Raw genomic sequence first — 22,134 nt, 5'->3', positions numbered from 1 at the left:
CACTAATGTGATTGAAACATGCTGAATGATTAAAATATTTGAATATACAACTGAGTTTCTGTTCATTTCTTGTCTTTGCCAAGAGCTGTAATGAAGTTGACCTAAATTGACTGGTGGGAAGTGATATCTGGCTTTGAGATAATTGTGTTTTGTGAAAGGCTCGCAGAATTATAATATCTCAGATAAGGTGTATCACTTGATAAAATATCAGAGACTAGCGTTGCCTTTTCACATTACTAACACAGATACCTCCCTTTGCAACAGGGATAATAATCTTCATTATCCTCCATCTACAATTATCTTATGAACCCATTTTTATACTTAAGTTAACCTTGCTGTAGGAGTGGGATATATATTTTTACATCTTTTATTTTTCAGGGCAAATTTAATTAGGGCAGGAATTCTAGAAACCTGCCATCATACGTATGCATATGCTTATGTGTATACAAACATCCCTTTAAATGACTTGACATTACATTTCTGCTGCAAATGAAAGCTGCAGAAACCGAAAAGGACTTCTCAGTGAAGCCGCGGGTTTGTTTACTCTCTGGTGTTACACCTAAGAGGACCATTATATTCTTTCAGAACTAATTGGTATCATTATTTCATGTGGGATGCAATCATACAGAGCATCAATAATCACAGATTAAAGCCTTAATAATGGGGTGGAGCAGTGTGGCTGGATTTCTGTGACATGATCTACATTTCCATCCCTGCGTCACTTATTCAGCAATTGCCCTTCCACTAAGACATCACATCTCTAACATAGGGTGGGCTCACCAAATTGCAGAACATTTGCACATCCATATTTGATAATGAGTAAACGGGTATGCAGGAGATCATTATACAGCTAGAAAAATGAATGAGAACAATAAATGAAATTACTGAGAATGATTGGTTTCCCAGAAAAAGAGGCTGGAAAATCACCTCAGGCCCGGCACTCATGGCCAGCTAACTCCTTGAACATTGCTGTAATCTTTCAAAAAGAAACGGTGAGGCTCCAACCTGAAGGTTGCCCTTTATGCTGTCCAGCTCCTTTGATGTCTTGGAGAGTTGGTGCAGGATGCCGCTTCTTTCACTGAAGACTTCCTTTAGCTTCTTTTCCAGCCCCTCATAGCTTTGTCTATTGAGAGAGAGAGAGAGAGAGAGAGAGAGAGAGAGAGAGAGAGAGAGAGAGAGAGAGAGAGAGAGAGAGAGAGAGATTTCACTATTAAATGTCTGCTACTGGCTGAGAGAAATCACTCTTTATTGATACCCTTGGGTGAAAGAGGTGTTTTAAACTGGATTAAAAGCATCGTCGTTAGAGCTAAAGGGGACAGCAATAGGGCAGAAAACTAATATCTACTCAGCACAGTCCTTTGGATGAAAGATTAAAAAAAACAACTATTCCTTTCAATCAACCAATTTAGAGAAACCTCGTTTTACAGAGATAGGTCTTTTGACCAGAGGAATGCCTCTGTATTTCCATTTAAATATGCATACAGTCCATCCAATTATTAGGGTAAAAAAAAAAAAACTACAGGGCACATTTGTCAAATCCTGTTTCTCTCTTTATAAATCTGAACTTGTATTGAAATGTCAATGCAGAAGTACTTTTGTCATTTATTATCGGCCTTGCCAAGAGGCAAACATTACTTTGCAGCACATTTGCATTGAAATACGGACATTATGAAGATTTTCTTATTTTTAAATTGACATTATCCCCACTGAGTGATGTACGGTGGAATATCTGTATAGGATTTATACAAACATACAATACTGCGCTTGACTGAAGCACCGCTAGAAGCAATGGTACAAGAGCTGAGCACAGAAGGCAAAGTTAGGGGACCAAGTGGTTTACATAGGTGAACAGACATTGAGAGAGTGAAAGTGCAGGATTGGCAAATTGAGAGCTAACAGATGAACTGACAGCTTTGGCCTTTTGGGGCTCCATAGCTAACCATGGGAACTCTTTTTCACTCCTTTCCTTCCTATTATCAGAAATACAGATAAGGGAGCTGGACTACATGTTCCATTTCACTGCCCAACACCAATCTAAAAATTGAAAAATCTATCTATCATTCATTGAATACAACGTCCTTGTTTACTAATTCAAGCGGAGGGATAAACCTTTTGGGTGGTCTTTAAAATCATTATCTGCCTATGGTTTCCCTGCTAACTAAACAATCAATATCCCCTTTACCGTGCCACAATGTATGGATTCAACCTCCAACAGTTCATTTAAATTCAAATTGTGATAGATGAGGAAAAAAAAAACCCCAAAAAACTAAGAACTTAACTTTTCACTCCGACAAATTCCCTAGTTTTGACAGTGTAGCACTGAATAAACAAGTCGCTAGATGATCAAGAGACATACCCAGTCAAAAACCAGGAACTATGGATGAAGAAATAACAACAGCCCCAGCACACAGCAAGAGAGCTTGTTAAAATGAGGATTTACTTTGTTTCCCACAGAAGAAAAAAAAATGTTTTATTGATCAAAAGAATTCAAATGCACATTCTCTCAGCTCAATTCTATATCTAATCAGAAACTCCAATTGACAGGAAGGTTTCCAAAAGCCCCAAGGAAAGTACAGACAAACTGATAAAGTAAGTTTAATAATTCTCTAACAGGTTGCTGCTCCTCACCAAAACTCTCGCTAAACTTCTTGTTTTTACATATATCACCTCTAAGAGAAGATTCTGGTATTGGCGAGTCCTGACTGGCTAAGTCTGGAAAAAACAACAACAACAACAACAAAAAAGAAAAAAACCCAAAATGCTCACGGATGGAAGATAGTGCTGCCACATTATCCTGAATCTGTGGCTCCGTTTCAACCTGGGCCCTCCTCCAAAAACCCTGCACATCCCATGTCATAGATCCCAGCAGCAGATCATGCACAATAACACATAAATCAGTAATAGAAAAGCAACACCTGGGAAATAAATAAATAACACAGCATATTGAATCCCGCACATGACTTGCCACCATATGGCATCGGTGGGAAATTTATTGCAGGATCACGCAACGGGGGAAGAGAGGGTGAGAGAATCCTCCCTGTCTGCCATCTTATTCATTACCCAATGGAATAGGCCCTTCGGTATCTGTGAAATGAATAAGACTTATAATTTGAGGCCTGCTGACACAGAAATAAGCTATATCACGAGACTCAGAGATAACAGCGAAAAGTGTAGATTTTATTTCTAGCAGATCTACTATAAATTGGTCATTAGTGCCAAAAATGGCACCAGCTGCATAATTACACCATGACCTCCTAAGAGTCCAGTGTTCTGGCACCCTCCTCCCCAACAAAGATCCCCTTTTTGGAAGGCAGAGAAGTGTGCTAATGAGGACCTGAATGTCTGACAAACAGGCTTATGATCAGAAATGGCACCAGGCGCATGTCCATAAAGCACTAGTGATGAGATAATGAAATCTTTCATCTCAGACCTCTCCTGTTTTTTAAATCAACCCCTGACTGGCTTCATGAAACTCATCAAACTCCCGAGAGTGAGGGGGAGGCATCATTTATTGGATCCGATTATTGAGGACAAACATTTCTTTAGCCTTGGAGTCACAGCAGGTTTCTGAGTTATATGAGACTGACCCTGCAGTGTGAAATAGAACTGCTGAGGCTAAAGGAAAAACCACTGAAGACTACAGTCAATGGCCAGGCGATGGCTCAATAAAGGAAGCCAAGGCTGTGGCATTCTGCCTCACAGAGAGAGAGCTGCAGGAGCCTCTGTTGACAGGCTGGTCTGTAAAGACTGATACAGTATACATACAGTAAGACATAGCTACAGCCATTCTGCACAAAGTGTCGCATTCGACACTTTCCGTAACCACTTTCATGTTCTACTGCACCATGTTCCTGCCACGTTACTCCCATACGCAGAGACCCTTTTCAACCCCAAATACGCGTCAAATAGCTTCAGTTTACGTGCAGAGATGCCATTTTCATTAAAGTATAAAATGCGCTTTAGTGGAACTTTGGTCCTGCAGCCTGTATTCAGCTCCACCACTCACAAGTAATGCATGAACACAGGAATCAACCCCGGTTCAGCAGGTTCAGTCTAAGATGACATTACACCAGCAAAAACTAGTAAATCATGCCCTGCTAATTAAACTGTTAGATTATTGGGAATATTACTCAAATGTAAATCCCCAAATAGGTTCAATGCATTATAGCCAGATTTAGAAAACTACAACCAAAGGGATTAGCTCACTGATGCATGCTTTTACCAACATTAGATCTGCACCAGTGTGAATTGGTTCTGGCCATTAGTGCAACATTCCCCGCTCTGCTGAGAGCTGGTTTCAAAGACATGCCCCCATGCTTCCCTCCTGCCTGTAAATGCTTGATCAAAACGCACAGTTAACAGGTACTGACCCCTCCCCCCTCCCCACTCACCCTCGCATTTCAATAATGGCTAATGGGTTATGAGATCCATCCACATCTGCACCATCTAACGACAGATATGACATTTTGTAGGGAAGGGTGTGACAGGCGGAAGAGAGTTTTGAATAAATACTATGTGAATCCATGCAATGCATATGTGCAAGCAAATGTGGTAACACTTTATATTTATTCCAGTTTATAACACATTCATAACAACTTGACAGGAGCTTCATAATAGCTGCAGTACATGCCACATTCATGAATGCTGATTAAATTCCTTATGTCAGCTTTCATTAGGTGTTCATGCAATATGAATGCAATCTAAGCAGTAGAACAGCCAGCTATGAAAATGTGTTAGGAAGCTCTTTCTCAGACATTGTATCTAGTTTGATATATGTGGCATCTCTTTATGTAACCCACTTTGAGAATTACCTCTAATAGTGCACAGTCAGCAGAAATACTTAGTAAAATGAGTAAGTTTAAAGCAGTTGTTAGGACTGTATTAGATGAATGTAGCAAATTGTAATGCAAAATGTTGATACTTTGATTGTGTGATAGATACAATTGTTTGGTTCAGGACTGCACAATTGTTCTATTACTGTCTTGTTCCTCAGTCTGTTGCTTTCTCTTTGTGTCTCCTTATTGTCTCCCTCTCACTTTTTCTGGCATTATCTATTACTTGTTATGAAATATTTTTCAGTGTTTTTCTGTCTGTAACCAAATGTCCTGCTGCTGTCTTTGCCAGGTCTCCCTTGTAAAAGACATTCTTGATATTGCCAAGTCGAAGCTGGATAGATAGATTGTAGAAGTGGCAAGAAAGTTGAGACGGACAACTTCTCTAGTTGACTACACCAACTCGTGTGTCATTTATTTTAACCACAGAGCAAGACAATTTTCTTCGCGCTCAAAAACACAACATTACGTCGAGCAGACGTCAGACTCAGAAAACCAGACTTTCTTAAAGGGAGCGTGTCTCCTTAACCCTGAGAAGCAAACAATATAACTGTGTGTGTTAAACATACCCAAACCACAGATTATGGTGAATAATGTCTATAGAGTCCGCCATAAGATCATCAATTCAGTTCAATTCAATTCAATTCAATTCAATTCAATTTAACTTATTTCTGTCCCATAACTGTCCCTAACAATTCATCACACCACATACCATAAAACCAAAGAGCAACAGTACTGCCATTGGGCAGACAAGGGAGTCAATAAGTTGACACAGTATAAGCAATCAATCAATCAATCAATCATAGTACTATAAATAACACTAATATTATTACTACAACTATAAATACCACCACCAACATTGATAGTTACACATTGTAACTCCAGTTCTATGATCACAGGCGGAGCCCCATTTGGTTTGTTGTTGTGTCCTTTATTCAGCTCAATGTATTTTTTCTAGCCCGTAAAAAAGCTCCTTCCCTATTGGAGCCCCTCCCAGAACTTATAAATGTTCAGGCTCAACCAGCTCCCTCAGGGACGGATCTGTACTGCAAAATATGACGGAGGAGCAGCGGGTCGTGAGGCCAGAAACAACCTGGTAGTCCTGCCACACTGACTTTGAATGAACAAGCTCAAAAACAAGAAGAGGCAGGTTCTGTCTTTGTTTTGATTTAGATTCATCATTCATTTTTGTGCCTGCACCAATGTACCTTTAGTATAATATACCTTTTAATATAATGCTTTTTTGCATGGGCTAGCAATCCAGCGTTAGCCAAATGTCTTTTCAATGACAATAGCAATTAACAGCTAACCAACCAGTAGCCATGAGCTAATGGCCCGTTCATGTCAGATTTATCGTAAATAAAAAACTGGGAAAAACCATTCATGTCAACGAAAAGTACAAGTAGGACATGTGGGATTTGTTTGTAGGTTCTTATATCTCCAACTTTGCATCACAAATTGCAACACAAACCTTGGCAGTAAAAATCCAAATTATCTGTTATATTCACACTAATACAATCAGCTCTAACAAAAGCATGCAATATCTGCTGCTGTTCATTTATGGTTGATTTTAGATTCATGAATAAAAAATATTTTGGATGTGGCCGTTCCAACAAGTTAAACACATGAGCCCTTCCAAGTAGCAGCAACGAGATGTCATCCCATTCTAATGCTTCTTCCGATATGATGTGAATGTAAGATAACAGTAGTTAGGTTGAATTTGGACTGTAAGCAAGAGTCCAGAGAGGCGGATTAGAAACACATGGATATACAGTATGTTTTAATGGCTACGCCTAAGGTGTGTTTTTCAGTTAGAAATGGCTTTTGCCAGGAGCACTTTTATTTTCAAATTTTTGGCTCACTGAAGTGACACACAGTGCCCTATTTGTCACATATGAAATACCTATTGAATATCTGATGAAAGTGGACATAAAGACTGAATCAGTATTCATCAATGTGCCAGCTGACAATAGCTGCTATAAAGCTTCAGTTGAGGCATTATGAATGTGTAAAACAGAGTTCACGTAAAGTGTTATCACATATCATATCTGAATCCCCAAGACAACCAGGAGTACTGCCAGGATTTCATTCACTTTAAACTCAGTACAGATGTAAGAGTAGACATGGTGAAGTAAAATAAATTAGAATAAAATATAAAATTGAATGAAACTTGCCAGTATAATCAGTGATTCGATGTTAGAGGCCATGTCACGGACTTGAAAATGAAAACACATTCAAAAAGGTGAGTAAATGTGCCAGTGTTTTCTGCGCTGACACACCATGTCATGTCCCTGATTGTAGGGTGGAGCTTAACTATTGAATATTTTACAAGGCAGCAGCCACAAAAGACCAACAGCTTAAGTTATTTCTAAGAGCTGTAGTGTGACTCCACTGAGCATAAAAGGAGTTTATTTGCCGTCATGCAGATTATGGGCAGACAGCGGTTTATGTGGTACTTCCAATTTCAGGCTGGATTAATTATGCCATTAAGAGGGGGCAAATAAATAGTTTTAATAAGGGGGACTGCCCAAGGCCTGTCAGGGAATTAATATATTCCTCTAGCAGAGCATGACCACCACCCAACATCTGCAACAGAAATCAATCAGTCATGTTTACCAACTGTTGTATAAACATCGCAGACAGCAGGGAATATTAATTGCATGCATGTCAGGGGATATCTGACACTAAATCTTCTTTAATTGTTTAGTGGGGGAACATGATAAAACAATGGTTGCTGAGGAAGCCAATTTTGCTTTGTCAACAAAGGTCAAAGCAAAGCAAGAATAATCAATATCATAACTTCTAAAAACAACCTTAACACTTTTAATACACAATGCAAGAGCCAAACTATACATATACAAACATTTTTACAAGAATGAGAAGTTTAATGTAATGTTTTTATTGTATTATTGTATATTGTCTTAAATAAAACAGATATAAATACTTGTTTCTCTGCAGAACTGATGAAGAGAAACAATTTGGATTGGACTCATACTTTTCTTTAACGGTGTATTCATTTTTTTGTAACCAATAAATGTATAGAAAGGTCTTTACAATGAGTAATTTTATCCAAGCAATTTGATTAAATAGCCATGCTGGTTATTCCCATTACGCATGGCTATCGGTGCTTTATTAGTTGCTATGGCAATACTTGTGGTGACCAGGGTGACCAGATAGTCAATGTTTTTTTATGTTTTCCCCTGTTTTTTATTATTATTTCTGAGGAAAACTTTCCATATAGTTATGGGTACTTCTGTGCTTCCCACATACGACAATTGCATTAATGTTGTACCCATAATAATGACAGCAAAGAATGCGCTCTTGGGTATTATTTGAATAGTATAACACAGTGGATCGAGTGTGGTACTATACGAAAAGGTCCTGTGAATAAAACACCCTCCACCAAATGGCATTATGAGCAAAAATAGTAGTAATAGTATGCTCTAGAATAGTATATAGGCTGATGAAGCTGAATAGCAAAGTTATAAAATGTTCTAAAATTCTCCATAAAAGTTCTTTATAAAACAGCCTGCAAAATTAAAAAGTCAAAATCGATCACACAACTCAAAATAACGATTTGAAAGCAAGTTGTGTCCAACAATGAGAGCCTGAATACATCTATTACAAAATAATTAATCGCAGAGTAATTTGCATTCAATTTACAAAGTATTTAATCATTCAGACAGATGAAATTAAAGTAGTGTAAACCAATTTTACACATGAGCAATAAGAGCTGATATTTCATATCTCTCACTCTTTCTTTGGATCTGGGAATGAAATTGATAGAGCATTTAGAAAAGTAATGGATTGCCTGTCTTCCTCTGTGTTCACTTTGTGCGTGTGGATGGAAAGATCGCAGGGGGGAAGTGACGTGAACAAGAATGACCTCTGCTTAATCATGTAAGCCATGCAACAAATATTTATTTGTTTCAGGTTGCATCACAACAATTGGTTTTACTTTACGGCAGTGGAATTCTATGAACTGACAATGAAATCCCCCCATCCTCATATCCTTGAACAGCAAGGCCTTCTAATTTGTTCATCACTTAAATTATGTAATTTTCCACCCAGGGAGGTTTAAGGCATTGAAATAGAAATACTTAGCATATTAGATGAATAATTCAATGATTACTTGCAGGCATTTTTATGCATAAGTAGATGCCAATTGCTTTCCCTTGACATTTAACACTCTATCATTCTTCTCTTTTCTATGTGTACTTGGAAACAATAGTGTTTTTTCAGCACCACATAGATAGATAGATAGATAGATAGATAGATAGATAGATAGATAGATAGATAGATAGATACTTTATTTATCCTGGAGGGAAATTAAACTGTCACAACAGAAACACACACTTTCTAAAAAAAACCCCACAAAAAAAACACAACAAAAATGCTATACTTATGCTAATAAAAAAATAAAAAACAAAATAATAATTATTTTAAAAAAGCACTATATTCCCCCTGTTAACCCATTATCATACACATACATTATAACATTAACATGATGCAAGTTCTAGAAAGGAAAACCACTGTATTTCTTCTAATTAGTCTGAATGAAAAAAATCAGTTTCTCTCTCTTTGTCTCTGCTCAGTTTTACCCTGAGCCTATATGTAACCTGAAAAGTAAATCTCGCCTGAGTGTTTTTGTATTTCTCTATTTTCTGCTTGAGTTGAGCTCATCAGACAATCCACTCCGGTCTCTCCTTTGTCATGTACATTTCCAAATCATTTTCACACCGACATGAAAACCGGCTCAATCAAACTAGGGTCATGGCTGGGAAACAGACGTTTGATTTAAAAACAACCAGGCCGGGGCCCCCCTCACACACCCCTTCTACTTTTCAGGCTAATTTCATATCTGCGCTGTGTTTGTTTTCACTGCATCCCTTCTGCACTTTAATAAATATGGTTGGCATCAACAGACACGATGAAACGCTCAGCTCTTAGGATGTCTTTCTTCCGCCTGATGCACACTGTTGATGTGACTCATTCTCTTTTCCTGTGGCAGCATCTCTCATCTAGGGACCTATATCACACAAATTACGGCTTTAAAAGCATCCCTAGAATCTCATATGGTTGCCAGCTTCAATTAAATCTGGGATTTGAGTGTATCTAATGCAATTCCGCCCATCCTTGCTTTTCAAAGATGTGTTAACGCTGTGTTCCTTGCTTGAGTAATTGTTGTGCTATAATCAAGCTGGATTGAGCTTGGATTTTTTTTTTGTTTTACTTTGAAAGGCGTACATCGCCAAGCATCAATACTTACCACTATTGCAAAAAAATAAAGCAATCCCTTTTGTGTGGGAGAGCCTTACCTTTTCCCTCAAAGAGATTTTATGACAACCCCTAATTCCGCTTTGTTTGCAATGTCGTTGCAAAAAAAACAACAAAAAAACAACCCAAAACCTTAAAATGCTACAAGAAACAAGTTTTTTTTACACCAGAGGCAACATCCTCAACACAATAACACTACTGTATTTTTTTTTCTTTCAGTTTACCTTCAATACTGAATGTTTCTTGCCTTAACTTGTAAGATCCATGGTGCGAACACTATATACTATAGGAGTAACAACTATGAAATTCAACCTGCAGCCCACAATAGTACAAGAAAACCTACTCTAAGCTCAGGTAAACTAAAACATGATATGTCTTTCAAGAGTCTAAGCCTTTCCAAAATGACACATTACATTTATTCATTCATTCATTCATTCATGAGGAGGGGTGGGGTGCAATGAGCCACGGCGTAATGTGATTTACTAAGCTGAGGTTGGGAAGAGCGCTATTATGGAGCTTCAGTATAATGCAGTGCAGTGGTAAGACAGGATAAACACAGGGATGAGAGGAGTGAAGCTCCCTTGGTCCTTCAAAAGAATTTCTCTCTGAGTAAATAAGTAGAATAATCGTCTTACGGACACATCCAAAAACAACTTCTGTATTAAAGTGGAAACGTTTATTTTATCAGATGTTAAAAAAACAGTTTCTAACAGTTTGATTTCTGTTGCAGTAGGGAAGAAAAGTCGATGGCTTTTTGCTTCTCCCCTTTGACATAGCATATAAAGGTGCAAAATGATAGCTGAAAAGAGAGCGATGCTGAAGAATAGTACTTATCTACCGGGAGCTCTATGGCTCCAGGTCTGATTTTCCCCCTATCTGACCGATAGCTAAGAAGTTAGGAATTGGCAATAGGCAGGCAGATGCATCTGATTCACATCAAGGGCAATCAGCGGAGCCTCTGCCCAACTTCCAAGTGTCGCTCAGGGAAAGCACAAGAGGACAAGCTAAGCCAGGGAAAGGGGAGGAAGGCGGGGAGAGTGTGAGGTGGAGAATTTGGAATTGGATGACGGATGTGACTTGATTACTGGTTAACTACCCCTGCTGGTGCACCACTCCGATCTGGATGAGAAACCCTCTGGCGGCCGGATTATCAATTTGGAGTAGGCAAGACCCCATTTGAATCTATTGTTTCATTCCAGGCAAGCTGACAGTTACAGGGCCCTGTGCCTTGGAGCGAGCTTGGGAGTTTGTTTTCTGACTGTTATTTGCCGTAGCGATTTGTCACTGCACCAACTCCTTAATAAAATCCCCAATCAAGCTTTTCATCAAATTTGCTTGTACACTGAAGCACCTGCACCAGCCACAAGGTTACAGGCCTCACACACAATCTTCTGGCAACATTCAGGACTGACATGATGAAATGCAAAGAAAAGTCAAGCATGCAATGCGATGTGTCTCTTTTTCTCAAATTGTAGCTAAATTAAGGAAGGTGGAAGGCTGAGAAGAATGGGATGGCTGACGAGAAGAGATTTTGGCAGGTTTGAAATTGACAAACACTTTCACACATCGGCAATAGGGTGAAATATGAGTGTTAGAGGGGTGTGGACTCCAACGTGTCATGGTACACATTATGGACCAAGATGCACAGTTCTCAAACACATCTATATTTGACTCCAATTGCTGCTCACCAGTGATTCAATAACAGATAAAAAAACATGGTTTGAAAACCTGATGTAGGTCACGATCTAGCCTGAATTTAGCCTGGATCCATCCAAGATCCAACTGCATATAGCCAAACGGGAATGATGCTATTTCCACTACAACTATATCATAAAAGCTCTTCTATTTGTTTTTTTCCAAAGTGTACTGTGTACGATCATACAGAAAACTCGTCTTGAAAGTATATGTAAGCAAACAAAAGCAAGTCAGAACCATTAATACATCATCGTTATGACAAGCAGAAGAAAAGCATTGATGCACTGTGTTTTGATATTCAAAGGCCAGTACTGGAGATGTTGTTACTTAGCCAATCGACCTTTAGTTGGCATTGAAGCTTTTCCTAATAGGGTGCGATAATACCATAATTTGGTTGGTGTAAGCATGGCTGTACTTTATCACAACACAACAGGCCAGATAGGGTAAGTGCCAAGCTAGATTCTAATACAAAAATGAGTCTAATAGGACCTTGTTATTTAACATTCCTACAATGATCTGGTGACAGAGTAAAATATGGTGGTGGTGGAGCTTCGGATTAGAGGCTGCAGCTCCCCGCAACCTCACAATGTTTTGTGCTCGTTTTATTATTAAAGCAACTTGATTAAGGTAATCAATTATGCTAAAACAAGACGTTTTAATTTTATGTCTTTATCAAAAGCTTACCGTTTCATTACAACTGCACCACATAAAGTTGTGGATTTTTCATTACTTCGCCCTTACAAATCTAATCATTAAATGAGCAATTTATAAGCTTAGGAAAGCACCACCATCTCTAGTGGATATTTGTTTGGGTGTGTTGACTCTGACGTTGTTGCTAGTTTCCTACAAATCATCCTCAGGCTAAAGAACTAAGCAACACACAAGTTGCAGGACTGATTTGCTACAGACTTACAAGCTTCAAGCGGCTTTTTTTTTTGTCTGACCTCGACAACAGATTTGACATTGCTGCTGCAGCAGGGAAATGACTGTTCTGTGTTTATGGACTTTTTACAGAGGAGATTCATATGTTGATTTCTCATAATTCATCAACTTTTTGGAGATAATTCAATGTGAGAAAAATGAGAAATACTAAAGAAATGCTTGAACAGGTAACGCACATTATACTGGCAGTCTGGCACTGATAATCTATACGATATTGCTAATTTCAAATTGTTATAGATGTAAAATTAAATGGAAAGAAGTAGTGAAAGGTTTATTACATTTCTAGAGATTTATCTTAGATTACCAATGGCATTCAAATGGATGCCTTATAATAATATGGCTAATTCTTCAAGATAGAGTCATAGGAAACAAGTGTACAATGAAACCGTATATTGAATACTCAAACTCGACTTGAAATGGCAGTTTTATCGAACGTTGGAGATGCTGCACATCTGTAATTACTGTCCTTCAGGTGTTTGTTGAGGCTGCTGCTGCTGCATTTTTCAGCTCCGTTGGTAGTTAGGCTACTTGTTTTGCCTATTAGTCTAACTAATCTTTTAATTTGTCTCAAGCCATATTGCAATTAATCTTAAATAAAAACTCCATGTACTGGAATTGTAAAGTTATAAAATTGTAAAGTTGTTAAGTTTGTATCATCACACAGCTTAAATCTTTCGGCTTGATGTTCTGTTGTTTTAGGCTAGAACTTAGTCACTAAAGAAAGTTGTGTTTTTGTACTTTGCAGTTTGCGCTGTATGATCGTGACATCGCTTGTTTTGGCTGCGACCTGAAGCTTTCCTGTGGTTTTATCTGTGGAAAGTTTTCCTGGAAAGTAAAACCACACAACACAATCTGATTGAGTTGATGACCAGCAGCGGGTCCTGTCTGATGAGGGAGATGACAGACGATAGCATTCTAATAGAGGCCTTCAGGTCAAAAGGATAACCTTGATTTTAACCATGTAAACAGCAGCCACAGATCACCTAGAGCAGAATTTAACCATGTGCCAAGGAGGGCCGAGTGTAGGTAGGTTTTCATTCCAACCAAAGACTACAGCAGCTGATTTCACTGATTCGTTCCTCCTCTCTGGTTGAAGGTGTGCTAATCAGTGAATCACCTGCTGTAGGTCTTTGGTTGGAATGAAAACCTGCAAACCACAAAATTTGAATGGATAGAACCGTCTTTCCCATTCAAATCAACGCTCCTGGCCATTTTTATGTGTACTGTTCGATAATATAAAACCTCCTTGGTACCGTTGGGTTAACTTCCATATAAACTGACTTACGGCAGAGAGAGGTTTTGCAGCAAGGACCAAGCAGTGGAAAACTATATATACTATATTACTGTTGGTAAGTCGTCATATTTTATTCATTTAACGGTCTTGTAACATTACAAAGCTAACCCATTCACACTGTGTGGCAGCCAGTGTGGCACACTTTACGGCCAAACTTCCGTTGTCACCGTAGCAACTAACCATAGATGCCATTTTTTAGTGTACTAGTCAAAATACCATAGAAAATAGTGGAAAGATCGTTCTATCCATTCAAATTCTGTGCTGCATACACTTGGCCTCCATGGCACACGGTTGAACCCCCCTAACCTACAGGCTCTCTGCCTCCACTTAAAGCAATTGTCGGAGGACCAGATCCACTTGTCCTGTGTATATGAAAACAGGTTAATGCAATGTTAACTCATGCAAATTTGACCAAATCTGCCTTTTAATGATAGTCATGTTCAGTTTAATTCCATCAGAGGGGAAAAGGGTATTGTGGGGCACATTACATGAGCTGATTTACTATGTAGAAGAGGGGGAGATTCTCCACATAGTCTGCACTCATGGATTTCATATCAAATTTGTTATTACATTTATTAACATCTTTTAGTATTAAATTAAACTCTTGCCTGCAAGGCTCTCGCATTGCTTTTCATGAACTGTGCCACGCTGCTTTATGCTGCACTGTAAAACAAATGATGTATCACAGCCACAAATATTGCCATTCTCACAAAGACTGAAATGAGGAAAGTTTAATAGAAGTCTCTGCCTTAAATTGAGAAGAACTACTGTATGTGGAAATCTGCAGCCTCGCTCAAGAGCAAGACAAGAAAGCACATGAATAGATAGGGGTTTTATTCTTAGTATGGCAAGTCTTATTTAAATAATTATCCATTTACCTTATTCGATACAGTTCCTTCATAAGACAGTAGCATTATTGCCTTGTCTAATAGCTAACAGCACTGAGAGCTGGATGCTATTTTGCTGAATACTGGATGAGAGCTATTTACAGTAACATGAGTGTAGATGAAAATTAGGCTGATCTAAGTCGGTTCATTTTATGAGCGTACACAGCAGGCATCGGAAGAACAGATTGTCAATTGGCTGATCAGTCTCTAACAGTCCAGTTAAGACAATAATTCACACAGCATATCACCGAGCTACTTAATATTATTTTTATATGACATCAAGAAAAGTAGAATCAAGAGAATTAAATGGACAACCCGTTCTCATTCCCAACTCGTCCTATGTTGACTCTTTGTCAAATCCCTTGGCGTCGCTATGACGACGCTAAAGGTACCCTTCTGCGTCTGTATAGGACGCACCGGGTGTTCCATAGACTCCATGGTAAAGCCTCTCGCGGCAGTATAGGACGCCTGCAACTTTCTCTCCTGGACCACGGAACACACAGTCTGGCGTACATTTTCTGCCCAAATAAGGCATTCCGCTTTGATGCATTTCTTTGCTTGAGCTCTTTGGTGCTAATATTAATAATAATAAAAAAAAAAGGTTAGTATGGTTGTAGATCAATTTCGAGGCCAAATGGAAAAAAAAATCGCTTGCATTTACCATTTGATGTCACCTGCTAGATAAATAAATAAATTTGGCTCGTAACCTATATAACAAGTTATTTCAGTGGCATCTCAATAAACTCCATAAAAGATAGCACTTTATAACGACTGTATCGTTACATCTACTTTACAATAAGCACAATTTAAATAGAACGCAGTCGGGAGTTAACGTTTCTAAACGTTGCATAATCCGTTTCGTCATTGAACATACCTCTTTCTGCCCATGAAACAGAGCTGATGAAATCGCGGCGAAATAGCACCAGTAAAAGCATATTTTTGTAATTTTTTTGATTATATCCTCTTATAACATCAACCTGTTGGTTCAGATTGTATTGCATCTTTCTAATATTGAGCAGTTTGCCAGTGAACACCAAACGGTTTGCACTTCCTATGAGCACTTCCCTGCTCCGTGGGTTTTGTTGTTTTGTTGTTGTTTCTCCCATAGTTGACGTTGTAAACATGGAATTGACATTGTTATTGGGGTATTTGAGGGTGGAAAAAAAACAAATCTTTTGTCAGATTTCAGCCACCTTAATGGGAAGCAGGAGAATTTCAGAAAATATTGCATTTCAACCCAACTCAGTGCCGCCTGCCATCAGTAACCCCACTCCCATGAAAGCACAGCTCAATATAGCTTTCTAGAGAAGAAGAACCCCAAGTCCCCCTAGTCTCCTTGTGTTGTTGCATAATAAGCCTTCAAAAGTAGCCCGGGGTCAGAGTTCAAAGGGCAATATTGCAGTAAATGCAAGCGATTTTTTTTTTTTAATTTGGCCTCGAAATTGATCTACAACCATACTAACCATTTTTTTTTAATTAACATTAGCACCAAAGAGCTCAAGCAAAGAAATGCATCAAAGCGGAATGCCTTATTTGGGCAGAAAATGTACGCCAGGCTGTGTGTTCCGTGGTCCAGGAGAGAAAGTTGCAGGCGTCCCATACCGCCGCGAGAGGCTTTACCATGGAGTCTATGGAACACCCGGTGTGTCCTATACAGACGCAGAAGGGTACCGTTAGCGCCGTTATAGCGACGCCAAGGGATTTGACAAAGAGTCAACATAGGACGAGTTGGGAATGAGAACGGGTTGAAATGGATGCAAGTTTTCTCCTCCACTGAATTTAGAGGAATTTAGTCTCACAAGATTCATTCTGAGAGTAAGTCAAAATTCATTGTTAAGGTTTTTTTTTTTCTCATTATGTGAATCACTTTAAGTTCTTTTCTTTGTAGGTCTTGAAATTCACATTTCTCTAAAGAACAGATTTCCCAGGCTTTTAACGAAATACTACTGAAAGGCACCTGTGTGTGGGAGTTTTTATTTATTTATTTATCTTTTATTCAGAAAGAATAATAAAGTATACTTTGAAATACAAATTCAATGGTTGGTTTTAGACAGAAATTTTAGACAGTTTTTATGGCACACAGTGAATTTCCCCCATCCCTTGTACTGGCATAGCTGAGCTCTTATTTATTGTGCAATTTCAGTGAAACCGTGGAACATGTTTTTTGGTATGCTACCTGGTACCCTGCTTGAGTACCAGGTAGGTTAATACACTGGACTCTCTTGCAGCTTGACCCTATTTCAAAACACATTTCTGCAATGTCTCCATGAAAAAGCATCTCCCTATGTCGTACCCTGCTGGCTCAGTATCTTTTTCACATGAGTAAAGCTGCTATGAAAGTTCTCTGAAATTGCTTGTCTGAGGAATAAACCACTACTTGATTATGTTTGTTGCGGGAAGCCACTTTGCCCCAAGGCACAGGACAGTTTGAAATGGGTTCATCATTCATTTCTTAAGTCTCCTGCAAATAGGTCTACTTGTCAATGAATATTAATGGAATAAAGTAATAGTCTTGCAGCTAAATGCGGGGAAAAAATGCATTTTAAGTGTCCATTTGCATAATACAGTGAGGTGAGGTATGGGTATCATGTGCTATCTTTAATTGGGCATGAAAGGGGATTATACAGACTCATTTCTAAATGGAAATATTATGGTCACACTTATTTGCTGGATTAGATTTAAACCCATACATAGTATATAATTACTTGAGGTGTTCAAGTGTTGGCAGACATGATACTCTGAAGTATACATCACATACAGCAGTGATCTTTGACAGAAAAGAGAGAAAACATCACACAAGTTCAGATTTTGACTCTTATCATAGGAAAGCAAGCTTTAGAATTCATGAAAATGGACAGGAAATGCCCAGCTCTTGCCCAGTTTAAGGACTCTAACATCAAGGCATGCTTACACGATTTTGGTCTTGCATACGTCCATCAGCTTAAAAATAGTATCAGGGGTTAAGGCGCCTACTGTGTAAATGCAGCGTCTTGGATTTGAATCCAGCCCAGGACCTTTGTAGCATGTCACTCCCCCCTCCATTTTGGTCTCTCTTCACTGTGAACTGTATAATAAAGCAGAAATGCCATAAAAAGTATCTTTAAAAGGCCACTTAGCAAGAAATGCTAGAGAGATCCCGGGGCATGATGCTTCTCTGGAAGGAAATGTTTTGAAAATCTGCTTTTTGCTGAGTTTTGTACAGGGACAGGTACATACTCTTTCAAGGGAGAAAAATGCGATATATCTGCATTTCTGGCCTCGCACTGTGATTAATATTTATCCAACCTAAAACTTACAGATATAAAATGAAATGCAACATGAAACATCAATGCAACATTAAACTTTGAAATATCAAATGAAACCATAGCGAAAGTTCAATCAGGAAGACTACTTTCCTTATTTTTTCTCTCTCTCTCTCTCTCTCTCTCTCTCTCCCTCTCTCTGTCTCTCTCTCTCTCTCCCTCTCTCTCTCTCTCTCGTTTTAGAGATAGTTTGAGATTTCCCACGCTGTCAGCTGTCATTTGCTGCTTCTGCCGTTGACATTTAACCAATCGGATCTCTCCACGTGTTCTGAGAGCCAATCATCACGCTGGTGCCAGAATTTAAAACTGGTTCTTGCTCGTCTGCCTTCAGCTGTCATTTCAGCGCTGAATGTTTATCCGCTCCCACCTCCACCCCACCGCCTCCTGTATCGATCCAGCTCCTCAAGAGGGAGATTTTAACTCCAGGGTCAAGGCCATCCAGCTTCTCAAGAGGGAAATTCCTACTCCAGGAATGAGGATCCATTGGTCACCTGCTGGAAGTTCATCTCTACAGTCCTCTCCGCACCACCAGCGTCTGATTTCATGATGGGAGTCTCATCGCCAAAGCCTTTCTGTAAATTCTTGGCTCTTCTGTAATTTTCAATTGTGCAATAAAAACCTGTCATTCATCCTTCACTTAGTCTCTCCTGATTGAAGTAGGACCCTACCAATAACGTTCTTTGTTTTGCAAGATAGTTTCCATTTCCATTTTCCATCAACTAAGAAATTAGAGGAGTGAAATGGATCTAGGCTTAGGTTTAACGTTGTGTGTAGAAGTTTTTCTATCTGAAGGAGCTTCTTATCAGCGCACACTGGATAAGAGAGGGAAGCAAGTGTGTTATGAGTTATGGAGAGGGCAAAAACATTCATATGCCCTTTCAATGCTCACTAATGGCTAATGCTAGCTCTTGAAGAGAGGCAAGGCAAGGTTTGAATAGCCATCATATAGTGTTGCTATGTTACAAATGCCCTTCAGGCTGGTTATGTGACACTTTTAGCTTATAGCTCAGCAGGTGATCAGCGTCAGCAACGCCTCTTTAGAAACTCTGTGTCGGTGTTCAGTCTGAAAAGGGCACTAAGGTACTAAAAGGGCCTCAGCGCGCGTCTATGGAAGTTATCAACAAGCAAGAGAGAAAAATGTGCTAAGGAGGGTAAATAATATGAATGTCATATTATTTTTTTTAAAGACAATATTAAAGAGGATGAACAAGAGACAAATTAGCATTTATTGAGAAATAGTCCATTATGATTAAAGGGAATCTCACAGGAATATAAGAATTAACAACAATGGAGGAGAAAATTTGTTTGGGGAAATGTTGCCACATTTGTTATGGAATCAATTATGACTCTGTTAGACTTTGGATTTTTCTGTATTGGTGTAAGACCCACTTCTCTGGATCCATGTGTGTCCCTGCTGGTCTAGGTTTGGATCCCACCAGAGCCTCCTCTAGTGATCAGAAACGTTTTATTTGTAACCACATTAGTGCCACCAACAAATGCTTAGTAAATCTGGACCTATGTAATAGTAGTGAGGTATGTAATATGGGAATTTCGACGTGGTTGGAAAGTTGATAGGGATACAAAGTTGATAAGAATTGTTTTTTTAAATTGTCACTATACTGGCACTCTACTGAACCCCTTGAGTCCATTTTAATTTAATTTGGTCCTCCCTATTTGATTGTAACCACCAGACATGTGCCCTTTCACAAATTTAACACACACATATGCAAACGCACAAACGGTATGACAGTAAAAACAACATATACATTGGAAAATGGTTAGCAAAGACCTGTTTCAACACTCTCTTCTATTAGAATGCCACTGACTTGTCTAGAGTTGATTCATCCACTTCCATGTGACATTAATTAACTGAGCATGTACTGGCAGGAGATAATCAGTTACACTTGGACTGTGAGCACAAGTTCAGAGAGGAGAGACACATGAAAAGGTGTGTGACAAAAAGGGGTAGTAGTGCATATAACAACCAGCAGACAATGTCTGATAAACAGGTTCATAACACACTTTCTCATATCTAATCCCAAGGCGTGTGTTTCAGTTAAAAAGGAAAATTGCCAGGGGAACATTTATTTTGACATTTTTCCTCAACAAAGTGACAAAATCTCAAATAACACAAATATTGCTTGAGTACGTTATGAAAGCTGATGTAAGGATTGAATCCACACAGCATGACTGGATAGAAATGGACATTCCCATTCAAATCAGCTTGGTTGAATGGTAATTTGTCCGGTGGGTTTGGTGTATGAGACTCAGAGAGCTGATGTGTCATCACGACATCAATGGAGTCCACATTGTACCGGCAGTTGTGTTGCACATCGTGACTCTCTGTCCACACATGAAGCAATGCTCATTTTCTATAAAAACATAATCTCATTTTTGTAACAGCTACTTTAGGCGTACGGAAGGAGATAACCATGATACAACAGGAAGTGCCCACTGTATCCATTCAAATTAAATGGTTAAATCAGTTATCTTGAATGTTGGATATAGTTGGATAGTTACTGATTTTTTAATGTTGCCCATTTAATGCAGTGTGACATGCTGATTGATTGTATCACTCAGTCACAATTACATTTTGGAAAAAATTTAATGTAGAGGTTGTTGGCCACTCACATAGTAACTCTATATTTTCAAGCATATTAGCAGGAGTCACTGAATATATAAATGGACTGCATTAACACTTTGAATGCTATTAAAAAGAGCAAGATTTTACATCTAATTTTTATACACCACGCTCACTCTTACTCCTCAGGATTCGTTTTATAGCACTGTGACTGTAAGCAATTAGTTGTGTTTCAGCCATATAACTGTTTGATTCCAACTTATTTACTGTACGTAGCTGTTTATCATTATCAAATACTCAATAATTAATTTAAATAATTACGTTTAATTGAAAAAGGAATCAGTGGTTTTCAATACCTTAGAGGAAAAAATGTTGCCATACCAACCATCGGCACTATTCCACTGAATCCTTGGTGGAAGGCATGCAATATATTGCAACACCCTGCCATTGAAATGTATCTCAACCAATGTCTGGGACAATACCAAGGAGCTACTGGATCAGTCACTGATATATCAAAATGTATTAGCAGTTTATAGGATCACAATCTGCATCCTTTTCCTCGTGCAAATGAGATTCTGTTGTCGCACATTTGATGTCAATTTAAGGGAAAACACATGCATAGTACATGAGCAATGCCAGGGAGATGAGCTCCTGACTGAATTTAAATTTGCAAACTGTCTGACATACCGCACTTGAGTCGGACGCATGACCTGCACCATGTATCATGTCTTGGTTTGGCCATCTCTGAATACAAACTAGCAGGAGCAGAGGGCGCCTCTGTTTTGCAGGATGACAGCATCTCAGAAAAATAAATGCCAGCTGCATTATCAAGTTATTCATTAGAAAGTCTAATGTTTCACTTTGTTCTCAAAGTACAGCAAAATACACAAAATACTAATTACTAAATTTAGTAAGATGACACTGACACTGCTCTCTCACAAATTTCTGGGTGCTTCAGAAGTTGCACTTTAGTGGTGACTTGCTTCTTGACTCAGCAGAGGCCATGATACTTGTGCTGTTTTTGTTGTTTTAAAGAGTAAACAGTAAGATCCATTGTGGACATTTTTACTCCTGCAAAGGTTAGCTAAAATTATGAAATTATGAAATACTTTCAACAAAACATGAGTGTCCCCAAATGCTAACCATAACCCACAAAGCAACAAAGGACATAAATACAGATAAAAAGATGAAAACAGGAGAGAACAAACACATAACTTTGAGATATGAAGCCAGTATATGTGTGTGTGTGTGTGTGTGTGGGAAAGGGGAGAGATCTGTTGTACTAAATAGGCGCAGCCCAGTAGCCTAGAGAGACCTCCCTTCA

The 22,134-nt window shown here is 38.8% G+C and overlaps 1 protein-coding gene across 1 annotated transcript in view; it reads right to left on the bottom strand.

Moving 5' to 3' along the window:
- Positions 1-22,134, bottom strand: part of luzp2 (leucine zipper protein 2) — a 132,733-nt gene that overhangs the window by 60,046 nt on the left and 50,553 nt on the right. Inside the window, exon 2 of the mRNA XM_071896172.1 lies at positions 1,006-1,123. Coding sequence (XP_071752273.1) covers positions 1,006-1,123 — 118 coding nt within the window. The remainder of the gene's footprint in view (positions 1-1,005; positions 1,124-22,134) is intronic.

This window comes from Centroberyx gerrardi, chromosome 1 (genome assembly GCF_048128805.1).
Source record: "Centroberyx gerrardi isolate f3 chromosome 1, fCenGer3.hap1.cur.20231027, whole genome shotgun sequence".
NCBI lineage: Eukaryota > Metazoa > Chordata > Actinopteri > Beryciformes > Berycidae > Centroberyx > Centroberyx gerrardi.
This window is presented reverse-complemented; position numbering and strand designations above follow the sequence as displayed.